The sequence below is a fragment of the Cajanus cajan genome, chromosome 7 (assembly GCF_000230855.2).
Source record: "Cajanus cajan strain Asha chromosome 7, NIPB_CcT2T_4, whole genome shotgun sequence".
In the NCBI taxonomy this organism is placed as follows: Eukaryota; Viridiplantae; Streptophyta; class Magnoliopsida; order Fabales; family Fabaceae; genus Cajanus; species Cajanus cajan.
This window is the reverse complement of record NC_138523.1, coordinates 6,542,723-6,567,848: the sequence shown is the minus strand read 5'-3', so window position 1 is coordinate 6,567,848 and position 25,126 is coordinate 6,542,723. Positions and strand designations below refer to the sequence as shown.

The window sequence follows — 25,126 nt, the reverse complement described above, 5'->3', positions numbered from 1 at the left end:
TGTACATGTCTGATCACTTTTGATGAATATATGAGATAAAACTTTAGGTTTTTCTCCTTCAAAAGTCTTAGTTTTGTTCCTTGGAGAAATCTTTTCTAAAGATCTTTTATCAAGGAATTTCTCCTTATGGCGAAATTAACACCTCTTGCTTATCCCCTCCATAAGAGTGGGACATCCATCCCTTTTCTTCCCCACCATTTTTAGTTTCCTTTTACTTAGTGGAAGCTCCATTGTAGGAGAGTTACTTGTGATTTTTGTATTCTACAAGAACACAAAAATTCATTTTTGTAAATACTTTCCCTACCCAGAACTACAAGCACAATGTTGTAAAAAAGTAAAAGGAAATCACAATAGGTGTTATATAGTCTCATAGCAGGTGGTTGAGGTTATTTTCTCAATAAGTGGTTGAGTGAAAAATCTCAACAAGTGACTGAGTGTTTGTTAATAGCAGGTGACTATGTATTAGTTGTTTGTATCAATAGGGGTCTGAGTTTGAATAACAATTGGTTGTGATTTTTAGTGAAAAATCCCATAATGTTGTGTGGGGACTTGATGTAGTCCAATTAGAATAAATTAGCATAAATCCTATGTTCATTCTCTTTTTTCTTATCTCTTGTTTATTTAACTTACTACATCCACTATTATGCAATTGCATACTCTGAATTATAAAAAATAAACTTAGAAACTGTTCAAAAAAAATACACTCAGTTCCAACACTCAAAAAACTTTTCTTATGAATAACATAAATAAAAAAGAATATATTTTTAAAAAGAAACAATTCAATCTCTTTTCTTATATTCTAAGATTCATTTTACTTTTGAAATAATGACCAATAATTTTAATTATTTTATTAATTAGTTAATATGTAAAATTTGTCTCATTAAAATAACTTAATTTATATAAAAATTATAAAATTCAATTAATAGTTATAAACATGACAAAAATGCGTTAAAATCAAGCTATTAGAAAGCTAAAATATTCAATACCATATATTTTCTTTAGTTGCATGTGTTAATTGAATTATATATTTTTCATTTAATTCATATTTATTAAATTATTAAAAGAGTTTTGAATTATTTTATAACATTAAAAATAATAGCTATTTCAAAAAATAATATTAGCTTAAATTTGTTTTATAAGATAAAAGAGGATTTTCTTTTCAATAAGATACCGTCAAAAAAAAATATTTTAGCGGTATTTAATTACAGTATATATTAAACAAAAGCATATATTATAGTAATATATTACTATATATTAAAGATGGTACAATAATATGCCCCAATGCCCAGCTAGGACGCGACGATATTTAAGCGCCGCCATAAAAGTAGCATCGCTCACAGCCTCCTTCTTCTCCACTGTTAGTAGCAATGGCGAAGGGTGAAGACGCTGTGCGTCGAAAGAAGAACAAAAAGCTCCGAAAGAAGAACAACAGCACTTCCTCAGTCTCCGCCAAGGTCGCCGCCGTTATCGCCGCCAAGAAGCGCCGTAAGGCCGGTAAACGCCGCATGTGCCAGGTACAAATTCTGCCACTCCTTTTGTTTTCCAGAATGTTTTTTATTTAATTTTTGCTTTCGGTGATTTAGTTCGTTTTCTAGTTTGATCCATTGCACTTCACTTTTTGCATTATTCTCGTTGCAAAATCTCTTAAGCTTCAACAAGCACTTATAGAAGAAGATAAAATGATTTAGACTTTAGAGTCAGTTTGGATAGAGTTAGAAGCTATTTTGAGAAAGTTAGAAGCTCTTTTGAGAAATTCTCTGCTGAAAGTAAAGAGGATTTTCTGGAAGAGAAACTTTCAAAAGCATTTCTAAGCTTGCACTCACCAAACAGGCACTTAGACTTCTCTTATGAGTTAAAATTAGGTTATGTATAAGTTAAAATCAACCTTTTGGGAAGAAAGATGAGACAGCTTTCATGCATAAGTTAAAAATGCATAAACTAATTTTATCTTACGTGAGAAGTTGATTCATTCAAGTGCTTATTGAGAGCTTTCGTTTTCTTTTAATTTCCACAGTCATGCTTTTACTTTCTAGTTCTTTCTTATTCTCTTTTGATCAGTTTTGGTTGTATATGATTGCAATGAATTCATTGGCAGTGGTTCTGTCTTTTCCGGAAAATGACAGACAGTTATGGAGGTTTTCTTGGTTCTGCCTAGTGCGTGCGTGTTGGGTGTCTTTTATTTCAAAAGTTTGAAAATTGCATGAATACAAATTTTTATTTGAAAAATAGGATCAAAATTGACATGCGTCGAAATACTTGCCAAGGCATTGGCAATAATTAATGTAATGTAATGTATCATGTCAATCTAAACTTGGTTTGAAGTTTGATTTATCCATTTTGGTCTTTATCTCATGTTACCTGCATAGTGAGGTTGATAAATGATATTCTACTGTAAACTGTATGCTTGGAGCCCCCATCACCTGTCATTTTTGGGAACAACAGTACAAATTTTGTCAGTTACTGTTGATGCACTGGTTGAAAATTTCAAAAATTTCCTGAATCTAATGGATAGCTTTTGTTATTAAATGGGTAAGCAACGTTGGTGACTAGAAGTTAGAATCATCGAGTTGAAAAGAGTTTAGTTCTTTGTTGAATATGTTAAGATAGCATTAGTGCTGATATTTCTGCAAGTGTTTATAGAATTATATTTATTGTTATTTCTTCTAGAGTAAAATAAAAATTGCAGATGTGATTTCTTTCATGATATTGAAGGGGATGTGCTTTAGTCTACCTACCCCAGATGATCCATTCAATGATCGAAGTGGGAAAGAGGAATTCAAAACAAAGGGTCCTAAAAAGAAAACACGTTCAAAACCAAAAGATGAGACAGTACAGCTTAATGGGAAGTGTGAAGCTGGAAAAAAGGGTGCAGTTGGTGGGAGGAATATTGCACAGAAATCAAATGATTTATTAAGGGAAAATATGTCTTCCACAACCAACAATAATCTTGATAATAAATGTATCATTAACAAAGAAAGGAAAAATATTGAGGTGACCAACATGGCTCATCTTCTCAGTGTTCAAGGGCCTGATTGTGACATTTCAGAGTTCCCATCTAAGTTTGTTTTTTGGTGTCTAAGTTCAATTGAAAATGCATTGCGACTTGATGATGCCTACACTGATGGAGAGGGTAACTCTTTCTTTTTGAATCCATGGGGATTAGAATTTTTAAGGTGCTATTCTTCTGGGAATGATCTGATGGATACCAGTGGAAATTCTGCTACTACTGAACAAATTGCATGGACGGTTTCAAGTGCAGCTGATACATTTGTCAGAAAAGAGAAAGAAGGCTTGTCCTTTTCTGATCCTTTTCTTTTATTTCTTGTACCTTCCCAAGAAAAAGCTGTTCAGGTGAGTTAAATTTCCTCTACACGCTTAAAAATTTCATTGCTGATCCTTTTGGTGTTTTTCTTCCTAAGATAAAAAAACTCTATACTGACACATGCACCCAACAACCTGTCTTCTCTCCTCCCCTTTTATTCTCAAAAGGAAATTTAGTCATCTGACATTTTGTCTTCAAATTTGATGTTAAATGTTAGTGTTGTTTAATTTGAAGCTTGACCTTGTTTACAGAGGTTCTGGATTTGATTCTTTTAAATGTAAGATTATATATTGAATGACATTGCATTTCATTTTCCTATAAACTCTCTATAATGAAAAAGATCTATGTACTTAGTCATTTTGTGATTTAGTCTGAATGTCACCAAGACAGTTCATAACAGTTTACAATGTGACCTTTTGTTGTTCTGTTTAATAAAAGTCAATATTAATAAAAGGGAAGAAAGTTTCATTAATTTGCTTCATTGCTTGTCCCTAGTGGGATAAGGATATTGTTGTTATTTTCTTCATTGCCTGTTATCTGTGGACCTTTACAAATATTGATTTGTTTGTTATAGCTTTTGATTCTAAAAATTCAAAATTGATGCACAGGTTCGAACAGTTTGCAAGCCTTTGAAATCTGTTGGAATACATACAGTGAGTATTCATCCAGGTGCTCCCTTAGATCATCAGATTCAAGGGTAATTGTTGAAACTTCATCTTTTTTTTTTCTTTCATTTTTTAAGATATTGATGTGTTTGATCAAGCATGATATACTCAGATAATAGTGAATCTTTAGTATTGATCATTTTGTTTGGTAAGGCACGCTGGTTCTCACTTATTCAAGATTATATTGCCAAGTAAATCATATTTGATAGTCCTTAATTTAGCTTTATTTGGTAAGATATCTGAAGTGTTTTCGGGGTACTTCTAAGTCTAACTATTGCCCTCCGTAACATGGCTCAATTACTTTGATGAATCCATGATTTAGCAGAAATCATTGAATCATTAATTGACCAAGAATGAGTGAGGTTCTGACTATGAGAGCCATTTTTGTCTTTCTTACACAAATTATTGACATCTTTATATTGAATCTTATGTTCATGCGTATAATTTATATGTGAGATTCAATGCAGTACGTGTGTACATGGTTTAAATTTGTACGTGTCTTCTCTTTCTTCTCTTTGATAGAATATGAAATTATAAAGAAACAAAGTAGGGGAGTACATCTGTTGATGGTAAGCTATGCTGCTAAAAGAAACAAGAACAATCTAAACCCAAACAAGAACGCAGTTGTCATATTTCTTTCATATAAATTGTAGACATCTCTGTCTCGTATTTGCTTGTGCCTCTAAACCCAAACAATGAAAGAAAGATAAATGAACCAAGCAGAGCATGCCAGCATCTGTTTATATATGTGAAAGGAAATCCCTTTGGACATACCATAAAGAAGCCAAAATGGTCATCCACCCTTGGAGAATACTGAGTCAGTGGTTGATCCTTCTCAAAAGTTCCAGATTTTCTTCTAATCTTAGACTCTAAATAACAGCATACCTTGCACAATGCCATAAGGACTTGATAGAAGCTGATAAGAAACAATGAAATGTAGCTCTTTTCCATAGGGAAGATCTATCTTGATTACACTGAAAAACAAAAAAATAAATATAGAAACACCATTCGAAATTTGAGGGTATGCAAACCTCCATGCCCAAAGGATTCAAATCCTTCATACAATTTCTTCTCCCCTCTCCTAGATCTGTTTCTACTTCACTTTTTGTCCTTACACCTAATCAATTCCCTCCTTTTTCTACACTTTTTGCCATGCAGGCAAGGCTAGGTTGCTACAACCCTATACAGTCCAAGTTTCACTTTTGCCCCTTACATTGTCATTGAAGTAATAGTCATGAGTCCTGAAAGATTTTCATTCCTATTCCCCTTGCCCAATTCTTTCATAGAAGAGGTTGTTCCAACTTCCAAGCTTGTAGGACACGGCCAACATTCCCTAAAGATTTGTAAGAGGGGGAGGGAGGGAAACTAACAGCAAGAGAATAGAATATTGGAAATCTGTGGTTCCCAAAGTTGAGATATTAACAAAAAATGAAAGAAACTGAGAGAGTTTGTTTGGGAGAAAGTAGAAGAAAAAATGTGCAAGAGTGGGGTTTTTAGAATAGGATATTTGATAGTACTAATATAGTTTTTAATTTTCAGTAGTGTAGAGACATGCTCCTTCAAGTAGACCTGCTGTACTGTATCTTTCTTTCCTTTCTGCTAGATATTCAGTTGGATGTTCAGTTGGGTTTCTTATAGAGTTCAGTTACTTCTGAACTGAATGTAAACATCTATAAATACTTGGTTCTTGTACACTAAAATCATAAATGAAATATACAAGTTTCATCACATTCTCTGTCTGAGAATTCTAATATGGTATTAGAGCAAGTTGATCCATTATCATGGCTTCTGCACCGGAAAAGAAATAAACTAAAAGAGAGGGAGGGAGAGGAAAACTTTGTGAGAAATGAGGGGGAAAAAAATACAAGATAGTAGGATAAGAAATCCACCTAGAAAGAGTCAGAGAATGTATAACTGTGTAAGAACAATATCTCTTCACATGAGAAAAAAAATATAATGAAACTTTGTTATACATAAACATGAGTGGGGCAAAGCTTTAAAGACAATTAACACTGAAGTACAAGTTTTTGAAATTGAGCAAAGGGGCATTTGTCCCCCAAATTGCTAATGTGGGTCCATCCCTGCCAACTAGGCTAGAAGAAAACTTTATTTGTGAGAAAGGAAGAGAGTAGGATAAGATAACCAAAAGAGTAAAAATACAAGAAAACAGTGAATCTAAGCACAAAGAACAGAATACCAATGGGAGTCCTTAAACACAAAGATATCCCATAATACATCATATGTAAGGGCCAAGAGATGCCCTTCCATGTATATGTGCATTTGGCTTCATCTGGCTATGCCTGATAGTCATAAAGCAAAAGCAATACACAATTACAAAAACTTTCATCTTTCTTATTCTTTCCAAAACTTTTAAAATGTAAATTGCTCCAATGTGGAAGAAATTGATGCATCCAATATTTACTAAGAAATACAAACTGATTGCTCCATTTGGAAGCAGCTAAGGGGGTCTTTGGAAATTGAAAGACCTAATGGAGAACTTATTTGAGCTTATGAAAATAGCTTATGACTTCCCTAAGCTCTTGCCTGTCAAGATAAGCTCTTTTTAACTTGTACAGACAAGTTTCATGATCAACTTAATGATATACACTGTTGTGTGATAAAAACTTATTGAATATGCTTAGTTGTTTACCTAAATGAACCCTAAATTAAATTTGAAAATAACTCCAATAGAAATGAGGTCCTTTATCCAATCAAACAATTTGACTTGTGAATCACAAATTTCCTGTTGGGCTTATGACAAAAGTACATCTTCTTATTAGGAGTAAGAACTAAGAAGATGAAAATACAACAGAATAGTTGAATAAAGTAAGAAGGGATTCTAAAACATTATTTTCTCTATTACATTATTGCAAATGTCTATCTTCAGCTATCAAAAAGATCAGCCAAATAGGAGTGGTGAAACAACTTTTCCCCATGATACAATATTATGGAAAGTCAAAATTATCTCACATTCTTCAATGTGGTAACCCCACCAAACCACTTGTAATTGCACCATCACTCAATTTTACGGACAATAACTACAATGCTAGTCAAAATCCAATGCTGATAACTGCAAATGTTCAAAGAATTCAAACTTTTCAAAATTCCATAACTTCATTGGTCAAAAAAATCAACCAAAAGCAAATTATTATAATGATTGTTCAAAAGTTCAATTAAGTGTGTAGAGTTTTAATTATTAATTATTACGTATATTCATTATGTATATGTTAATTTATAATATATAAAATACTATCTATAATATATAATTATATATAATATATAATATTATATATTGTTGGGGAGGGATCAAATTACATCAGTGTAATTTTTACAACTATTATATCGTTCAATAACTTTATATAATATGAGAATTTTGTTGATCCAACCGTTGAATTATAACTTTATATTACCTTGAATGTTTATGTCAAATTTTGTTAAAATTTAACAACAATAAGAAGATAATCAAGTTATTTATATTTTAATTTGTTTGAATAGTATATATTACATTGATTTTGATTTATATAAATGAGGTATCAAATACCCTTGGATTAATACAAAATTTTGGTATATATGATTTACGTGAAAAGAATTTTCAATCTAAAAGTGAGTTTTGAAATTTTTTTATCTAATTGAAAGTTATTGACTAATGTAATAATTGGTAAAAGTTACACCGGTGTAATTTGATCTTTTCCTTATATTGTATGATGTAATATATTATAGTATAGTCAAAAACTTGGAATGTAAAAATAATTGAATGATCAATATTAAAAGAATTAAAAAATCAATATCTTGTCTTTCCAAGAGGGAGGATATTATAGTATATTACACATTGTTCTTTCCAGTTTCCAGTACACATTAGCATGTCAAATAACACAACAAAATTGCTTGTGTTGTGCATTGGTGACCAAATAGCAAAGAAGAACAAAATCTTGTGTTGTGACTAAGTTACCCATTCTGCTCTGTTTTGTTTTATTCAAACACACCTGGAATATCTTGTGCGTGTAGTCTGGCAAGTGCAAAATAACTGGCTACTAGTCTTCGTAAGAAATACTCATTGTCTATGAATTCTGGCCAGTGTAAAAAATTGGCTACTAGTCTAGTAAGAGAACTCCATTACGAAATATATCAATAGGGAGATCCTTTGTGGTGTCACTGGTGTGTAAGTCTGCAAAATAATATTTTGATATTAATTTGTAATTACTTCTGTTCAATGAATGAATTGAATTTTGAAAGTTCCTTGGATTTGCAAGTGACATTTCAAGTAGGAAGATGTCCCTGTTTGGGGAATAAATAGGCAATTCCAAGGATTAACCAGAAAAGATAACTGTTTGTACAACTATTTTGGGCATGTGCATGCACATACTTAAATTGTTTTAATGTTTTATTAGCTTACACTTTATGTTATCCAATTTCTTATTCAACCTTTGTATTGCTTTCAACAGTCTGAAGACTTGTGAGCCTGAGTTTCTTGTTTCTACACCTGAGAGGCTTTTGGAGCTTGTTTCTATGAAGGCAATTGATATTTCTGGTGTTTCCATGCTGGTAGATTTTCCTTCCAATGTCCCATTATGTCTTTCCCTTTTCTCTTTTGATTACCAACTGGTGATTATTCCTTGTTATTGTCTGTTAAATAATTTTTATCAGTAAGTAACCACGGCTCAAAAATGATAATACAATCTTATATGTTTTCAGTTACACTCAGCATACGTCATCTATTTTATCTTAAATGGGAATTTGCAAGCACATTTCATATGGCTTTTATGTTCGAATTTTCATGCTTATTCCTCACTTTTGTCATAATATTATTAGTATGCATTCTAGTTGTTTACCTTGTAATTCTTTCTTTGTAGTTGTCTTGTCTGTGTTACCTTTTCTGACAGCTAGGAGTTTTGTCAGGAGTTAAATTTGCACATCCCACAATGGATAGCTTAAAAATTTTATTTTAATTTGTGTTGCTTTCTTTTGATGGATATATCGTTATCTAGGTCTCCTATGTAAATGTTTGATGACAGTTCAAAGTTAAATTTCTTGGCAGAACGAAAGATAATTTATCATTGGCAATTTCATAGTTTTATTCTTTCATGCATGAGATGGTGGGATTATGGAAGGTTTGCCTATAAATAAGGATTTCAATCATAAGGATCAATTGTGTACTCTTTTTACATTGGCATTGGATGTACTTATTGAGCATATGAAGGAGCTTGTACCTCATTGCATGCTTTTGCTAATGATATAGTCCTAGTGGGAGAGTTGGGAGAGGGAATAAATAGTAAAGTAAAAATAGGAATGACTTGAGCATTGTTTGATCACCTTTTGGAAGGGATGGGAAAATAGATTTTCATCCTTCAATAAATTGCTATATTAGGGTGGTAGAAACTTGATTAATTTTACTCAAGTTATACCTGCTTTTTCCACGTTATTTCTCTTGTTGATCTAAGATTCACATTTGTGCTTATTTGTTATTATTTTAGCAAATTTCATATATTTAGGAATTGAGTGAAAGTTATAACTTGTAAGCATCTTTTGATTTGAAAGTTACTGTATGTGCTGGCATATGGGTTTCTAATTTCTATAAATACAGTACTCCCTGTATTATATATAAGTCAGTTCCAGTCATCGTTCATTATAATTTATTCTATTTATTGTAAGTTGATTAATGACTGTTTTGGTATTAACAGGTTATTGATGGGCTTAATACAATTTGTAGTTCTGGGCACACTGATACAATAAAATCCATCAAGAAGTGTATTTCTGGAAATCCCCGTCTTGTGATTTTCAATGATTGCTTCAGCCACATGTCTATCCCAATGGTTCGGTATCTTCTGACTGGATCAATTTGTAGACTCTCTCTCAACAACTCAATTACTAGCCTAAGTTCATGCATTATCCAGTCTGTTAAAGTGTGTACATCAGAAGATAAAGTTGTCAAGGTAAGTTTATTGGTCTTCTAGGAATGAATTCTATCTCATAAATTTATGTATTTTACCCAAATTTTGCTTGGTAGATTAAAATGTAGATTTACCAGGGACCTATTATTGCCTAAGGAAATTTGATAGTATGATAATACAACAAAAATATTTTTGCAAGGTCTCCATAGGATTAAATTGTTTGACTTAAAACTGGATATATTTTTATATTTCTGTGAGGCTACAGTTGCATTAAATATTTAGCTGATCTATACATCAAGGGTAAGAATTTCAACTGGTAAGTTTTCATTGTACATTTGTTCTACTATGTTTGAATTTTGTCAAATAACTTTATTTCCAGAACTTGCACAGTCTTTGTTTCTTCTTTCTTAAACCTGTTTATATCTTTCAGATGTGCAAGTGCATATTATGCTTCTCCCATTTCGCCCCTTAAGATTTGTGTGTACAGATTCCTATATTAGGTTTTATTTTATTTTTTCTTTTTTAAGATCAATAATCAATACAGCTCTGAAAAATGCTTCAATGTAGTTATGCATTTTTACACAAGTTTAAAAGCACTCATGAGAACTATTAATTCTTGCAGAGCATTGAAGCCCTGGATCAATTTCAAAGCAGTTGTACTCAGAATTCAAACATGCTATTTATTTTAAGGAAAGATGTCAAGTGCCATAAATTGGTCAAGACTATTGAATCCAAGGGTTGTTCCATATCACTTGATTCTGATGCAGCAAGTTTTAATGATAGGTAAAGCATCAAATGCAGTTCAGATTTTGGTTTCAAGATTTTTATTTTTATATCTAACATAATTCAAGAGAACATTGTAGTAGTTTACAAGAAATCTAACCTACCTTAACAGAAGTCTACTGTCTACATTGCAGCCATCATGTGTTACGATTTTTAGAAACCTCCAATATTAGATCCAGTTTTGGTTGTGGTTTGTTTTATTTTCTAGGAACTTCCTGTTGTATGAGAATTTGTACCTATCTTACAATTTTTAAACCCAAAAATCACCATCATTCTTGGTTGTAATAAGTAGGTCAAGCAATGGTTGATTTTGTGCATCAGTAATGATGTTTCTATTTCAAAAGAAAGTCAAAATGGATTTCTTCTTGTTGAATGCATGGATGTATATGAAGGGGATTTTGTTTGAATGTAAAGTCTGAAACTAAAATCTACGCTTGGTGAAGTGTTAGATTTCATCTTAAAACCAATTGACAATAAGTGAAGTTGTCCAACAAATATATAAGTTGCATCCTAAGAATTGAGGCATGCAATGTGGGACCTTCCCAATATTCCTGCTCCACATATGTCTGCCAGGACAAGCGAGTCTACCGGAATAGGTTATTTTCCTAGATGAGTTATAGGTTTTGATACCATATTAGATTCAATCTTAAAACCAATTGGCATCAAGTTAAATTGTCCGACAAATATATAAGCTGCACTCCAAGAATTGAAGCACGTTATGTGGGACCTTCCAACAATAGGGGTTGAAGGGAGGAAGCAATAAAGAATATTCCCTAGGGAGCCCATGTTGATTAGACCCTGAGCATAACATAACAGACAGCTGGCAGGAAGATGATCTGAATGTTTATAGGGAGGGTGTGGTGATATTGCTTATTGCAGTCTCTGGGTATTTTTTTAATTTATTTTTTTATTCTTTCATCTAAAATGCTACTATCTCTTTGTTTTATAGAGGGTTTCCCTCTGTTGTTTGAAACTTAGCTCCCTAAGTTTTATCAGAAGATGCCCTAAATTTTTTTTGTTTTGCTTTTTTGCTTAACTGGTTTTTTGATTTGATATGAGATTTCCCACTATTCTTTTCATTGGACTTCCTATAGGAGCTTATGTTCTGTCTTTTTTCCTATACAGTGTGGATTCAGACAGCAGAGCAGCGGTTTCTGCGATTTATTTGGAGAATCTCTCTACTATGGATTTAGGAACATATGATGTAGTAGTCCTACCGAGTTTTGTACCCTCCATGGACACTTACGTGCATATTTTGACAAAGATGGCTCGCCAAAGTGTCAATGGTGTATTGCACAGTTTCTTAACAAAAAGAGATACAGAACTTGCTGCACCACTCATTAAAGTTCTTGAACAGTGCGGTCAGGAGGTGCCTCAGACCCTGCAGGATCTGCATCATACATCAAACATGTTGGAAGATTGAATGTCGGAGGTGCTTAATCATCCTTTTATGTTCATTCTGTCTGTGGGTCATGAGATCAAGATAAATTCCGCTTGCTTTGGATCTTGAGCTGGGAGCTGAGTTGGAGGGAGGTGTCCTAGTCCTATTCATTGAATTTGAACCTTGCACCACATGAAGAAACATTCAGAATTCTTTTTGCAATACGTGCAAGGAAGACTCACATTCAGAAAAATTTTGTAATACTATATCCGTGCTTCTCTTTCAATGACTATATTTTACCTGTGGTTGAGTGAAGGACAATGATATTTTGCAACGAAAGTTAACGTCAACGTTGAGCTAAGCTCGCTAAATTGAAGGAAATAGAGGGACTATTATTTAAGATGACTGGATAGTCCTCTAAGGTATTTTTCATGTTCTGTTAATGAAATTTTTTTTAGTTTCATATTGATATTGTGTTTCCCTTTCTGCCTTTCCTTTCAACCAAAACAGGGAAAGATTTAATTTAAAATTTGGTTATTCGCTAGACTATTTAATTAGGTATTGTATTAAAAAATTGTAACTTAGTCATGAGTTTGTAAAATTTTTGTAATTGGATCTGGTATTAATTTATGGCTTTCCAAACAAAAATAAAATAAAATATATATATATATATATATATATATATATATATATATATATACACGAAGAGAATTCAAATAATATTGGTGTAATTTTTATTAATTATTACACCGCTCAATAATTTTATATTAAATGCGAATTTTGTAAATTCAATCGTTTGAAAAAAATTATAATTTCATACCACTTTAACTAATAACAATGAAATAATGTGCGCATTTTTTTGTTTGTACTTTTTCTTTTGTTTTAACTTTTAAGTGATGTGTTCTTAGTAAATGGATAATTTAAGTCAATTTACTTTTATTTCTCACCAAGTATTGTTCCAAGTGTTGTATAAGTTAAAATAATAATGGACAAAACACAATAAGATTGTCGTTGCTAACTAAAGTAGAGGGAGACTTTTTTCTGTTCAACCTGTTTCTCAAGATACCTCAGATTTATTTTAAAATTTATGAATACAAATAATCCTTGAAAAGCATTGGTAACATATACATAAGTGTAAAAAATGTGAATTCATCATGGTTTATAAGATCATCAAATATATCTTTATTGAATTCAAAGACTTTGTGTATATAATAAGAATTTTAAATTATATATATTCAAATGAAAAAGATAAACTTATCGAAAAATCAAACATTCACTTTATATATATATATATATATATATATATATATATATATATATATATCAACAATTCCAAAACCTTTTATATTTATAAGGGTATAGTAGAGTTTCTCAATAAAATTTAGAAAGTAACTAAATAATTTTTAACAATAATATTATATATAATAATAATATTTTAGTTTATAAAAAATAAAAATTAATAATAAAATATGATAAATGAATTATGTATATAAGCATGATTAAAAATTATGAATCATAAATTTTAACAAAGAGTTATTATGGACCGACTACGAAATGCCTTAAGTATTAGAATTTTGATTTTTGTAATGAAAATTATATGATAAGTAAAATAATAAGCAATAAAACAGTAACCAAAACTCTTAATAGAAAAAGAAATGTTGTATATCTTTAGTAGAGAGATTTTCAATAAAACATATAATAAAAAGAAATGTTGTATATCTTCAGAAAAGAAAGTTACAAGATTTTTTTTATAATAAAAAAATGTGGATTTTGGAGAAAAGAGAAAAGAACAATTGGAGGAGAAGAGAAAATAAATAAAAAGGAACAAACTCTTTTTGAAATAGAAACGAAGATCTCTAGAATGAATAATATAAAAAAAGAATATAAAACTAGTTTGTAATGATATAATAAAAAAAATAAAAATAAAACTATTTATGTGGTGGACGTGATTCAAACATGAGTATTTCTGAATAAGTTTCTGTATAAGTTAAATAATAAATTATAATGAACAATTTATTAAAATAAGGTAAAAATAGTTTATGAGCTAAATATAAGATGTTTTATAAGTTTTTTTAAACACTTTTTTATAAACATTTATAGAATAAGATAAATATAAATAAGTTATTCATAAACTTTTTTAAACGAAACTTTAAACTTTGTTATTTGACTTTGAATCATCTCATTATATACTTTTCACTTTTAGTCATATCTAACCAGGAAAAAAAATGTATGTTGATTAAGAAAGGTAGTTAATATCATTTGTATTTGTCTCATTTCATTTTTTTTAAATTATCGTTCATTAAACTTGATATAAAGAATTTTTTTTTATTGAAAATAAAACATTAATTATAATAATATTGATGTATTTTTTTATTATATTTAAAATTGGACAATATTTTTTAGAGAAGACAAATGGATCAAGCCAATTTGACCCATAAATTAAAAATAGGCTAGTCACCTTTGACTACCCATCAAAGTGTAAGTTGAAGGTTGGTGAACTAGCATGCCAAAATTTATAAAAAGAAAAGGGAAAAAAAGAAAAAAAGAAAAAGGAAAAAAAGAAAGGGGGGAAATAATTTATTTTATAAAATTAATTTAAATAGACAAATTTAATTAAAGGATGAAAAATATTAATAATTTAGTCTAAATTTCATTTAAAAGTTAGGTTTTTTTTATTAGTGAAAGATAATTAATTTATAAAATAAACTAACAATAGTAACACATTTTTTTATGAACATTAACTTTTTTTAAAAATATATAACTTTGAGCTTCAATTTTTAATATAATTTTTTTTTATGAAAAAAAGGGCATGTGAGACAAGCCAAGATGAGTTGACGGGTTGGAGCATATTGAAATATGGTCCAATATATATATTGAATCATAGAGCAAATAAAAACATTTATAGCAACAATACATTGCATAACATAACAATAGAAAGATAAAAAAAAAAAAAAAAATCATCTAACAAAATCTCATATTTTATCTATAGCTACTCATCTATCTATTTAATTTGTTATAACCTTTATTTGCAATTACCTTATCACTTATCTTTTTAATATGTTATAATTTGAGTTTTGAAACTCGCTTATCCTCTAATACTCCCCCTTAAGTTGGAGTTTGAGAATTATGAATACCCAACTTGACTATAAGTTCTTGGAATCGTTTTGCTGGTAACGCCTTTGTGAATATGCCAACTTGTTTCTTCTTAGTGTGGATGTAACTAGTGGAAATTATACCATTCTGTAGGTGTGTGTTGATAAAATGACAATCCACTTCGATATGCTTTGTTCGCTCCTGATAAATTGGATTAGTTGCAACAATGATTGCAACTTGATTGTCACAATATAATATAGCAGGTGAGTCATGGAATTTGTAAATTGGATAATAAGCTATGCAACCAAATAATTTTTCTAATAGCTTGTCCCATGACTCTATATTCTACCTCACTTGATGACTTTGACACACTAGATTGTTTTTGTTTTCCAAGATATTGGAGTTGATCCCAACTTCATTAAGTATATTGAAGTTGATCCTTGAGTTAATTAACATGATGCCTAGTATGAATCGCAATAGCCCACTAATTGAAGGTAATTCTCCTTAGGTAAAACAATGTCTTCTTCGAGTGAAGATTTCAAATACCTTAACACATGCATATCAACATCTTAATGAGCATAGTGTGGAGAACATGAATTAACTTAATATGTGAACAGGGTAAGTGATCTCTGGATGAGGAATGGTCAGGTAATATAAACAACCAACGAGCCTTCCTTCGATAGCGATGAGGATCTAAAAAGGTGATTCCCATGTCTAAAGCCAACTTTTGGTTTTGCTCCATTGGAAAGGAATATGGTTTGCAATTGATCATTTTATATTCACGTAAGATATCTAAAGTGTACTTGCATTAGAAAATGAATATGCCAACTGTTCCTTGTGCTAGCTCAAGACCTAAGAAAAATTTGAGAGGCCTGATGATGACAACTCCTAGTAGCTCTTGATCTATTTCGCCAACTAGAGTTGCTCTAAGTCTCTTGACTTTTCTTTGTGCTCCTCATTTGTCAAGATTGATTGAAGAAAACCTTAGGGAGATGTTGAACCTTTGGAGTTGGAAGCACTCAAGCCAAGGACTCAAGTGATTGCTCACAAAGGTGGATGAACCTAGAGAAGGAATTTTTGGAATTCCTAAAGTTCTAAACTCTTAAGTGACCCTAAGTTGAGAGAAAATTTACAAGAATGCAAAATGCTCTATACATAAAACTTAAAGTGAATACAAATGAGTGAGGAGAGCTTGATTTATAGGCCAAGGGAAGGATGAATGTGGAGGCACAAAGTGACTAGGTGCATTTATCATTTATCATTTATCATTTATGTTTTTATTTGATAAAAAATGTTGTTACATAGTTAGATGATTGATGAAGGGAGTCAAGATGGAAAAATATGTTTTTCGATGAGAGAAAAAAAGTATAAGTAAAAAAATCTTATTAAACCAATTAATCCATAAAACACCCAAGTAGAAACCCTAAAGAAATTGATAAGAACAAAGAATATCTTAAATTTATTGACCAAATCAAATAAGACAAAAAAATTTTTTTTTTTACACTATATGTAGCAATGAAGCAAAAAAAATAAGCGTCAATACCATCAATCACAAACCTATCTATGTGATTATGTGCTGGATAGAGAATATATTACATGAAAAAAAAATGAACATAAGATAAACATGGAGATGAATACAAAAACAAAATGAATAGAAATATTGAGAATAACGAAAAGTGAGAGATAAGCAAAAAAAAATAAGAAAGGAAAAAATAAATTGTATATAGAAGAAACTTCTTCAAGAAGCTTATTGTGTGAAAAGTTGGGAAAAAAATTGAAATATCTATAAAGATTAGAGAATGATGATTTTGAGAATGATGATGACTTTAAAGGAAACAAAAGGTAAATGTTTAGATTATGAATTTAGTTACAAAATAAGATATTCTTTTTTATTATAATTTCAATTAGGATTTCAAAAAAATATTTTTTAAAATTAAAAAATATTTAAAAAAAAACTAAAAATTAAGTATTATTAAAGACTTAATTAGCCCAAATTTTTACACATGGCAAAATTTAGAAAAGTTTAGTAATTTAAATTTCTTAGTCTATTCCATTTATATACATATAGTAGATAGTAGACTAGTGAGACTCGTGACATCCTCTATCCCGCATACTATAATACATGAATAAATAAAATTGAATAAAATACACCATCAAAATTAGTTCCAAATATTCAACATAGAGAGTACTATATTTTAGCAAAATGAAACCAAATGAAATATAATACATTAAAATAACAATTGTCTTAAAACATAACTTAAAGAAAAAGAAATCCTAGTTAAATTTCGATGTCACATCCTATCAGAGCATAAACCCTATTATAAAGACTAGGCCTCATGGCCAACACCCTCAACCACCTGCAATAACATACAATAGAGACAACACAAACAAGAGGAGTGAGAAACATTTCACTCTGACTCATGGTACAAGATGCAGCCAGATAACCAAACTCAAACAAGATATACATATATACACAACATGGATAGGCTGATAACAATAACACATTTTACTTTCTCATAACATAATAATTAAATAAAACATAACATTAAGATGCATATGCAATGAACACGGATTACATGTTATTATGCATGTAGCGCCAATAAAAACATCACACATCAAGTTTATGCATTGCTACTAGCAATAAACGTAGAATAACCTAGGAGTACATGTCAGGTCACACCCTCATACACTCTTACTAGGAGGATATACTACCAGGGTCTAGTCAAGATAGTTGAATCGCTCAAGATACATCTCATGCACACAAACGGCGAGATTGGGGCTTCCTAACCAAGCTATCCCCAAGGACTAATCCACATGCTTTTACACAAGGAGGTTTTCCTTGGTGGTATATTCCATATTGTACCCTTAAAAACATTTTTATGCATATGATGCATGTTAATAGACTCTATGCATAACAATTCACACAATCTCATTAATTCATATATCACATGTCTTGTCATATATATCACATTATCACATCATTTCACTGTCAACTGATCTCATATCATATAATCATCATCTGTTCTTAATATAATAATTAATTATTCAATTATATCAATTAAATATTAGCAATTAATGGTATAAGTGTTAAGTTAAAAGATGATCTTGGATCTCTTGAACTTAGATTTTTAATGCTAACAAACAAAATGTTTTTATAAAGAAAAAATGTGCTAAAAAATGTCTTTGAAAACACTTATTAGATGATGTGTAAGATACAAATTGTCTGTAAGATGTAAATCAGACGAAATATATAATCTGTCTCATATACATTAAATTATTATTATTTATTGAGACTAATGACAAAAGCTTCTTAAATGTTTCATCCTTAATAGATCGAATTAAAAGATTTATCTTGGAACTCACAAATATGTTAAAGATAACAATATCATACTATTCATCAAGACTAAGGACAAAGATCCCTAATATCATGGAAAAAAAAGAAGATAAAGTCACTATTGCTACTACATTGCATTGATATTGCTTTTGCAAGCTCTATTTGATATGAAAATATGATAAATAATCCCTTGATCAAATAAGGGGTACCATTTGGTGAAATACATTTAATACTCACATTAAATAAGCCAAATGGCTACATGTCATCACAAGAAAAGATGACGAAGATAAAAAAAGCAACCTTGTGAATTGGACTCAAAGTATTAGAACGGTCATCTTGTCCGAGCTACTATATATAAGAAGATTCAATGCTCAAGAAAGATAGAGACACACATATACATTTGTACAAAAACATATTCTTAGTAAATCTATTCTTTCTTGTAAACATTCATTGCTCTATACTAGTTGTATAACATCTAAGTGAAACAAACACCACACTTATGTAACCTTCATAAACATTGTTATAAGGTTGAGCTTGGAGAGGATTTTCTAAAAAAAATAGTTGTTTTGAGCTTTTAGAGACTTGATTGTAAAAGAATATTTGGTTGTTAGGCCTGGAGAGACTTGTTGTTAAAAAAATACTTGGCTAGTCGCTTGAAAAAGTAAGTCAAAGAATACTTAAGATTAAGCCAAAAGTGGCTTGTTTAAAGAATACTTGTATCTTTGTTTAAAGATAATGAAACTCAATCTGATTGGATTAAGAGTTGGAACTAGTTTTGATGGTTGAGCTGAACTAATATAAAAATATTTAGTGTTTCATCTAACTTCTCTTCACACTTCATTTGACTAGAGTTATTATTTCACTATGAAAAAATGCACTAGTTTTGATACACACTATTCAACCCCTTTCTAGTGTCTATCTCTTCTCCACAATAAGAGATAACATCACTACAACTCATACATAACTCGCAATCATATCAATAACATATCACATACCACAACTAGTTATCAATATTAATTAATTAGTATAATGATTACACATGTTTGCGATTTAAACACAACAACTACACATCATCTTATACACCTCAAGATATAATCATTATGAGATAGTCTAATCATATGTTAACACCTCAATCATGTTTACTAAGAGATCAATGTCATTGAGCATTTAAATTGGTAGCTAAACTAGCTTAGCAACCTTATTAATATCACACACTAAATCTTTAAACCTCATTATCATCAAAACACCTCAAGTCATTAACAATTAACTTACATTATAACTTATTAACAATTAATTTCTCCCATGATTTACCTTTCCTAAACATTGATATAGGTACCTCAACCTATTCGTAAGATCAAATACTTAAAAGGTAAAGTTACTCATCATCACGTATAATTCACAAACTATATTTTCATAACTTAATCTTCTAAAACATTGAGTGGTCCAAACACCTTATCTAGAACTATATATATATATATATATATATATATATATATATATATATATATACATATGGGTGTGTGTGTGTGTTATTAAGTTGATCTTAATTTTCTTATAAAGCTAAGACAATTATCTCTAACTTATATGTTAACCTCAAGAGTTAATTATGTCATTTACTATTTTAAAAAAAATACAAAAATTTACTATTTTAGCTTAAATTTGACAGTTTGAACATAAATTGAGTTTTAGACCTTCTTTTCAGGTAATTCCAACAACATTTGAAAGTTGACATTCAAGGTTACAATTCACATGAAGATTACAAAATTTGATTCTAACAATATCACGCCTGACATAATCATTATTGTGCCTAGCACAAAAAGGATAACACCCTTCTCAAGAGTACCTACACCTGATGTGATTAAGGTCATGCCTAGTGCGAAGGAACAACGTCAAATGGCGCTTAGTGCGGCCTATTTGATATCAACGTAACATCAATTTGTGAAAGACTATCAAGATGTGTGAAAAATTGCATATTACAAACCCTAAACTCAAACTCCAATTCAATCGGTAAAAATCATAGTTAAAAATTAATATGACAATATTATATTATCAACTACTCAAATTGAACATCAATTTCACATTCTAATTAGATACCCTTATTAACTACTCAAAAATAGTCATTTAGGGTTTCTACAAGAACCACAAGCAATCCAAACTTCACAATTACAGGTTCATTCACGAAATTTGAGACATATACAATTACACAACATCAAATAGAGAAATAAGGAATCATATAGAAGACCAAAATTACATAATGCAATCAATTAAGAAAACCTTCTTCATACAATACAAGCAATAAAGAAGGGATTGATGATCAATCTCACTACTCAACATACATCTCACTTCCAAAGTGAGACTATTGACTCTCCCCTTACCTCGATGAACACATGATGTGTAGCATCCTGATTTTCACATATTATACGAAGGCTCAAAGCCCAATAAGGGTGATTTAGTAGCCTAGAATGGGTTGTTCCCAAAATGGAACGGGCCGTTTCAAACTACTAAAAAGACCTATTTTTAGTAGTCTAGAATGGGCTGTTCCCACACTAGAATGGGTCGTTCCAAACTACTAAAAGGCCTATAACTCTAGTTGGGAACGGACTCTTTTGGTTTAAGAATGGGTCGTTCTAGATGTGAATTTTACACATGACGAATGAGTCCAGAACGGGCTGTTCTGGATTCGAAACAGGTCATTCTGGTCACTTCTAAAATTTATAAATAGCAGACTCTGGCACTGTTCTTGGACACACTCTCTAAAGACCAAGGAGAACCAAGAGAAGGAGATCAACCATATTCTGCTCTATAGCTTCATCTTCTGCTTATCCAAGTAAAGGGGGAGTGAGAAACCTCGCTCGGGAGTGTGGGAATAATTGTTGAGTAGTAAGATTGACCCCCAATCTCTTGCCTGATGCATGCTTCTAGGAACAGATAAAATATGAAAGTTTTCTGTTTTGCCTTCTAATTATCCTGTTGTGATCCTTATTTGATGTGATGTATGAATATGTGATTAATTTTGAAAATAAACAAGTTTTGATATGAATTAGAGTGTTCTATGAATTCCTGTGCGAAACCCTATGAGGAACAATTATAAGTATGACTATGTGAAATGTGAACAAATGACATGACATGATGTGAATATGACATGATAAGTGAAATGTTGAGTCGATGAAATAGTGAATGTGTGACATGATGTGAATATGACATGATAAGTGAAATGTTGAGTTGATGAAATAGTGAATGTGTGACATGCATCATGTGCATAAATGATTTATTCCAGGTGTGCCGCTTAGGCCTCATACCAGTGATGTAACAAGCTATGTGATGAAATGATTTATTCCAGGTGTGCCGCTTAGGCCGCATACTAGTGATGTAACAAGCTATGTGATGAAATGATTTATTCCAGGTGTGCCGCTTAGGCCGCATAGAAGTGATGTAACAAGCTATATAATGAAATGATTTATTCCAGGTGTGCTGCTTAGGCCGCATACTAGTGATGTAATAAGCTATGTGATGAAATGATTTATTCCAGGTGTGTCACTTAGGCCGCATACCAGTGATGTAACAAGCTATGTGATGAAATGACTTATTCCAGGTGTGTCGCTTAGGATGCATACCAGTGATGTAACAAGCTATGTGATGAAATGATTTATTCCAGGTGTGCCGCTTAGGCCGCATACCAGTGATGTAACAAGTTATTCTCGGTCTACCTTGGGTCATCAGTGATGAAATGATGAGAAATGTGAAGCTTCCGTATGACACCACATGCATGCATTTGAGTTGAGTCCATGACATCATTGCATGATAAATGAGTGTGCATGTGATATTGATTGTGTATGTGTATTGTTTACATGTGATTTGTGCTTGTGCCTTATGTTTGTTGTGTGTTATCTAACATTTATTTCTACACCTAAACTTGAGTGAGATATTTTTCACTTCCTTGCTATTTTTTGTATGTGTTTAAATTGTGTTGCAAGTAATTATCAACACGAGGATGTTGGTGATGAGGCTTAGACTTCAGTTGGGCATGCTCTGATAGGATATGTGACATCAAGGCATAGCTAGGCTTAGTTTAGGATGTTATTTCCATTAAACTATTTAAAAACTCAATTTTATTTCTTTGTAATTTCACTGACATGTTATTTGAATTAAGTTTATGAATGTGAACTATTTACCCTTATGTGGCTGGAGATTTGTTTTTTAGTGATGAAGAATTTTATTTTTATAATTACTGTATATGTATGTTGGAGTAGAGGGTGTCACATGATGAAAGACGTGAATCTCTAGAGTGTTCTCCTATGAGCTCTATTTTTTCTTCTCGTTCTTTAGAGTGTATGCATAATATGAAAAATAAAAAGCGTAAAAATAAAAGAATTGTTACAATTCTCTTTTAGAAAAACTTAACCCGCACTTAACTTTCATTAAAAATACTTTAACCATGTTTTCTTTTCCATTCTTTCAAATATTAAAACTTATAGATAAAAAATATATCAAATAAACATATTTCTCCTAACCCAAATAATTATAACAAAATATAAATTAATAATTAACAAATATATAATATATAAAATAAATATATTTCTCTCGACACAATTATAATTAAAATAAAATATATAAACAATTATATTAAAAGCACATACTTCTCTCCAAACACTTATTATAATAACATATTATAAAAATATAATTTCTCTAATAAATATTATACAAAATAATTTTTACAAATATTTATTATTTAATTAAAAATAGTCATAGTTATTAAAAGTCTCTAAAATATTTTATAAAACTCTTTTAATTAATTAAAATAATTATAAGAAAATAATCTCATTAAATGTAAAAATAAATAAAAAATAAAAAAATATATTAGTAAAAACAATTAGGATATTATAAAGTTAAGACATTTCGTAATTCTATATATTTTGTTTAAAAATAATATAAAATAAAATAAAGTAGAAATAGTAGAAATTATAACATGTAAATCAAGTGAGATAATATATAATTAAAAATAATAAAATAATCATAAAAAAGTGATTATAAAATAAGACGATAGTTATTATTAGTAAAGTGGAGGACAATTTTTGTACACATATTTTTTTCCTTCTATTTTACCTTTAAAAAATATGATGGTGAAAAAAACTAAAATATAATAAAAAGGTATAAATATCTAAAAAAAAATGAAAATCAAAAGGAGATATCTTCTTTATATACAGTATAATTAAAAATATAGATATATTAGAGTTATAAAACTGTGGACAAAAGTATTTTTAAGAGTTATCTCAACCTCTCATCTCTTTTAATTTTCTTTTAAGTTTTTAATTCAATTTTAATATTTTTAAAAATTATTACTAATTTAAAATAATATTATATTACAATATAAATCATTTATTGTAAATCTAAAATATAATTTATATGTTTAAAAATATTTATTTATTATAAATTTTAATTATAGTATAATTTAAAATATTTATTTGTTATAAACTATAGCTATATACATTGTAGCTAAATATTAGTTAATGTTTTTATATTAAATCTTCCCTACATATAAATTAGAATAGTTATCTTAAATGAGATTATTTTTAAATAGCTATGTATACTTAATATATTTTAAAATAATTATTTTTAAAATTTTAATTATTTAAAATAGACATTTATTTTGTATATTGTACAAAGTACAAACTAGAATATTAAATTATGCATATAAAAAGTTATGTTTTTAATTTTTCTTGATTTTTATGAATAAATATAAATTGAAAAATATCAAAGAATTTAAAAACTGAAATATAATTTAACTTTAAACTCGAAAGGAATCTTAAGTTGTGTAATTAACATATTAAAATTAGGGATTTAATTAGAAACATTTAAAATAAATACAAATTATAGAAATTAATTAATTACTATATTAAAAGATAATTTTCATGTCATAATATTCCGTGAACACAAACTAATGTTTTAGTGGATAAAGGATTTAATTAAAAAAATTAAATTATAAAAACCTTTTTAGAATATTTTCAACTATAAAGACTTAAGTAAAAAATTTGACAAAATTATAGGAACCAACATATGAATTTAACCAATTTTTAATTAGACCTTGTATTAAAAGAAATTTTAATTGAGTGATGATGATATTATAAAATTTTTAAATTGGGTCTTGGATTAATTCATGGAATGGGAATTTGTGATTGTTTTGAAAACTGAAGAGAGTTCGAGACCCATTTACAGAAATTTTAAAAATCAAGAATTTAATTATAAATATTTTTTGTTTGAGGATCTAATGAAATTTCGATTAGTTTAGGAACCAACTGAATAATTTCATCTCAGATTTTTGTTTTCCACTTTCCATGCGAACTTAGAGAGCTTATTTTAGTCGTATTCCTTTCTTGCTTTTGTAGCAGCATATAAGATTTGCATACGATTTTTTCGGCGTAGATTTATTAAATCGAGAAAACTTAATTACAATTTTTTAAGTGCATGATATTCTTCAATTAGAGTTAATTTCATCATCAATTAGAGTTAACTTTAGAGAAAACTAAATACTTTCATCTTAGATTTTTAAACATTAAGTGTTATTCTTCAATTAGTGCTGAAGTTTTATTTTGTAGTATGTGTAAATATAGATTAATAAGATTTATATTAAATATAAATATATAATATCGAAATAAAATTTTA

General features: G+C 29.8%; 1 protein-coding gene across 1 annotated transcript; it reads left to right on the top strand.

Annotated features, from left to right (window-relative positions):
• The first annotated feature begins 1,264 nt into the window (after positions 1–1,264).
• Positions 1,265–12,502, top strand: LOC109813718 (P-loop containing nucleoside triphosphate hydrolases superfamily protein). The gene is made up of 7 exons (XM_020377958.3): positions 1,265–1,514; positions 2,713–3,351; positions 3,931–4,019; positions 8,430–8,529; positions 9,666–9,917; positions 10,498–10,658; positions 11,784–12,502. The coding sequence occupies exons 1-7, from the start codon at positions 1,368–1,370 to the stop codon at positions 12,079–12,081; spliced, it is 1,686 nt and encodes a 561-aa protein (XP_020233547.1). The 5' UTR covers positions 1,265–1,367; the 3' UTR covers positions 12,082–12,502.
• Positions 12,503–25,126: the final 12,624 nt, after the last annotated feature.

Coding starts and splice junctions, on each gene's coding strand:
- LOC109813718 (XM_020377958.3), top strand. CDS start 1,368: ATGGCGAAGGGTGAAGACGCTGTGCGTCGAAAGAAGAACAAAAAGCTC. Junction 1,515..2,712: donor GTAAACGCCGCATGTGCCAG/GTACAAATTCTG, acceptor ATGATATTGAAG/GGGATGTGCTTTAGTCTACC. Junction 3,352..3,930: donor CCCAAGAAAAAGCTGTTCAG/GTGAGTTAAATT, acceptor ATTGATGCACAG/GTTCGAACAGTTTGCAAGCC.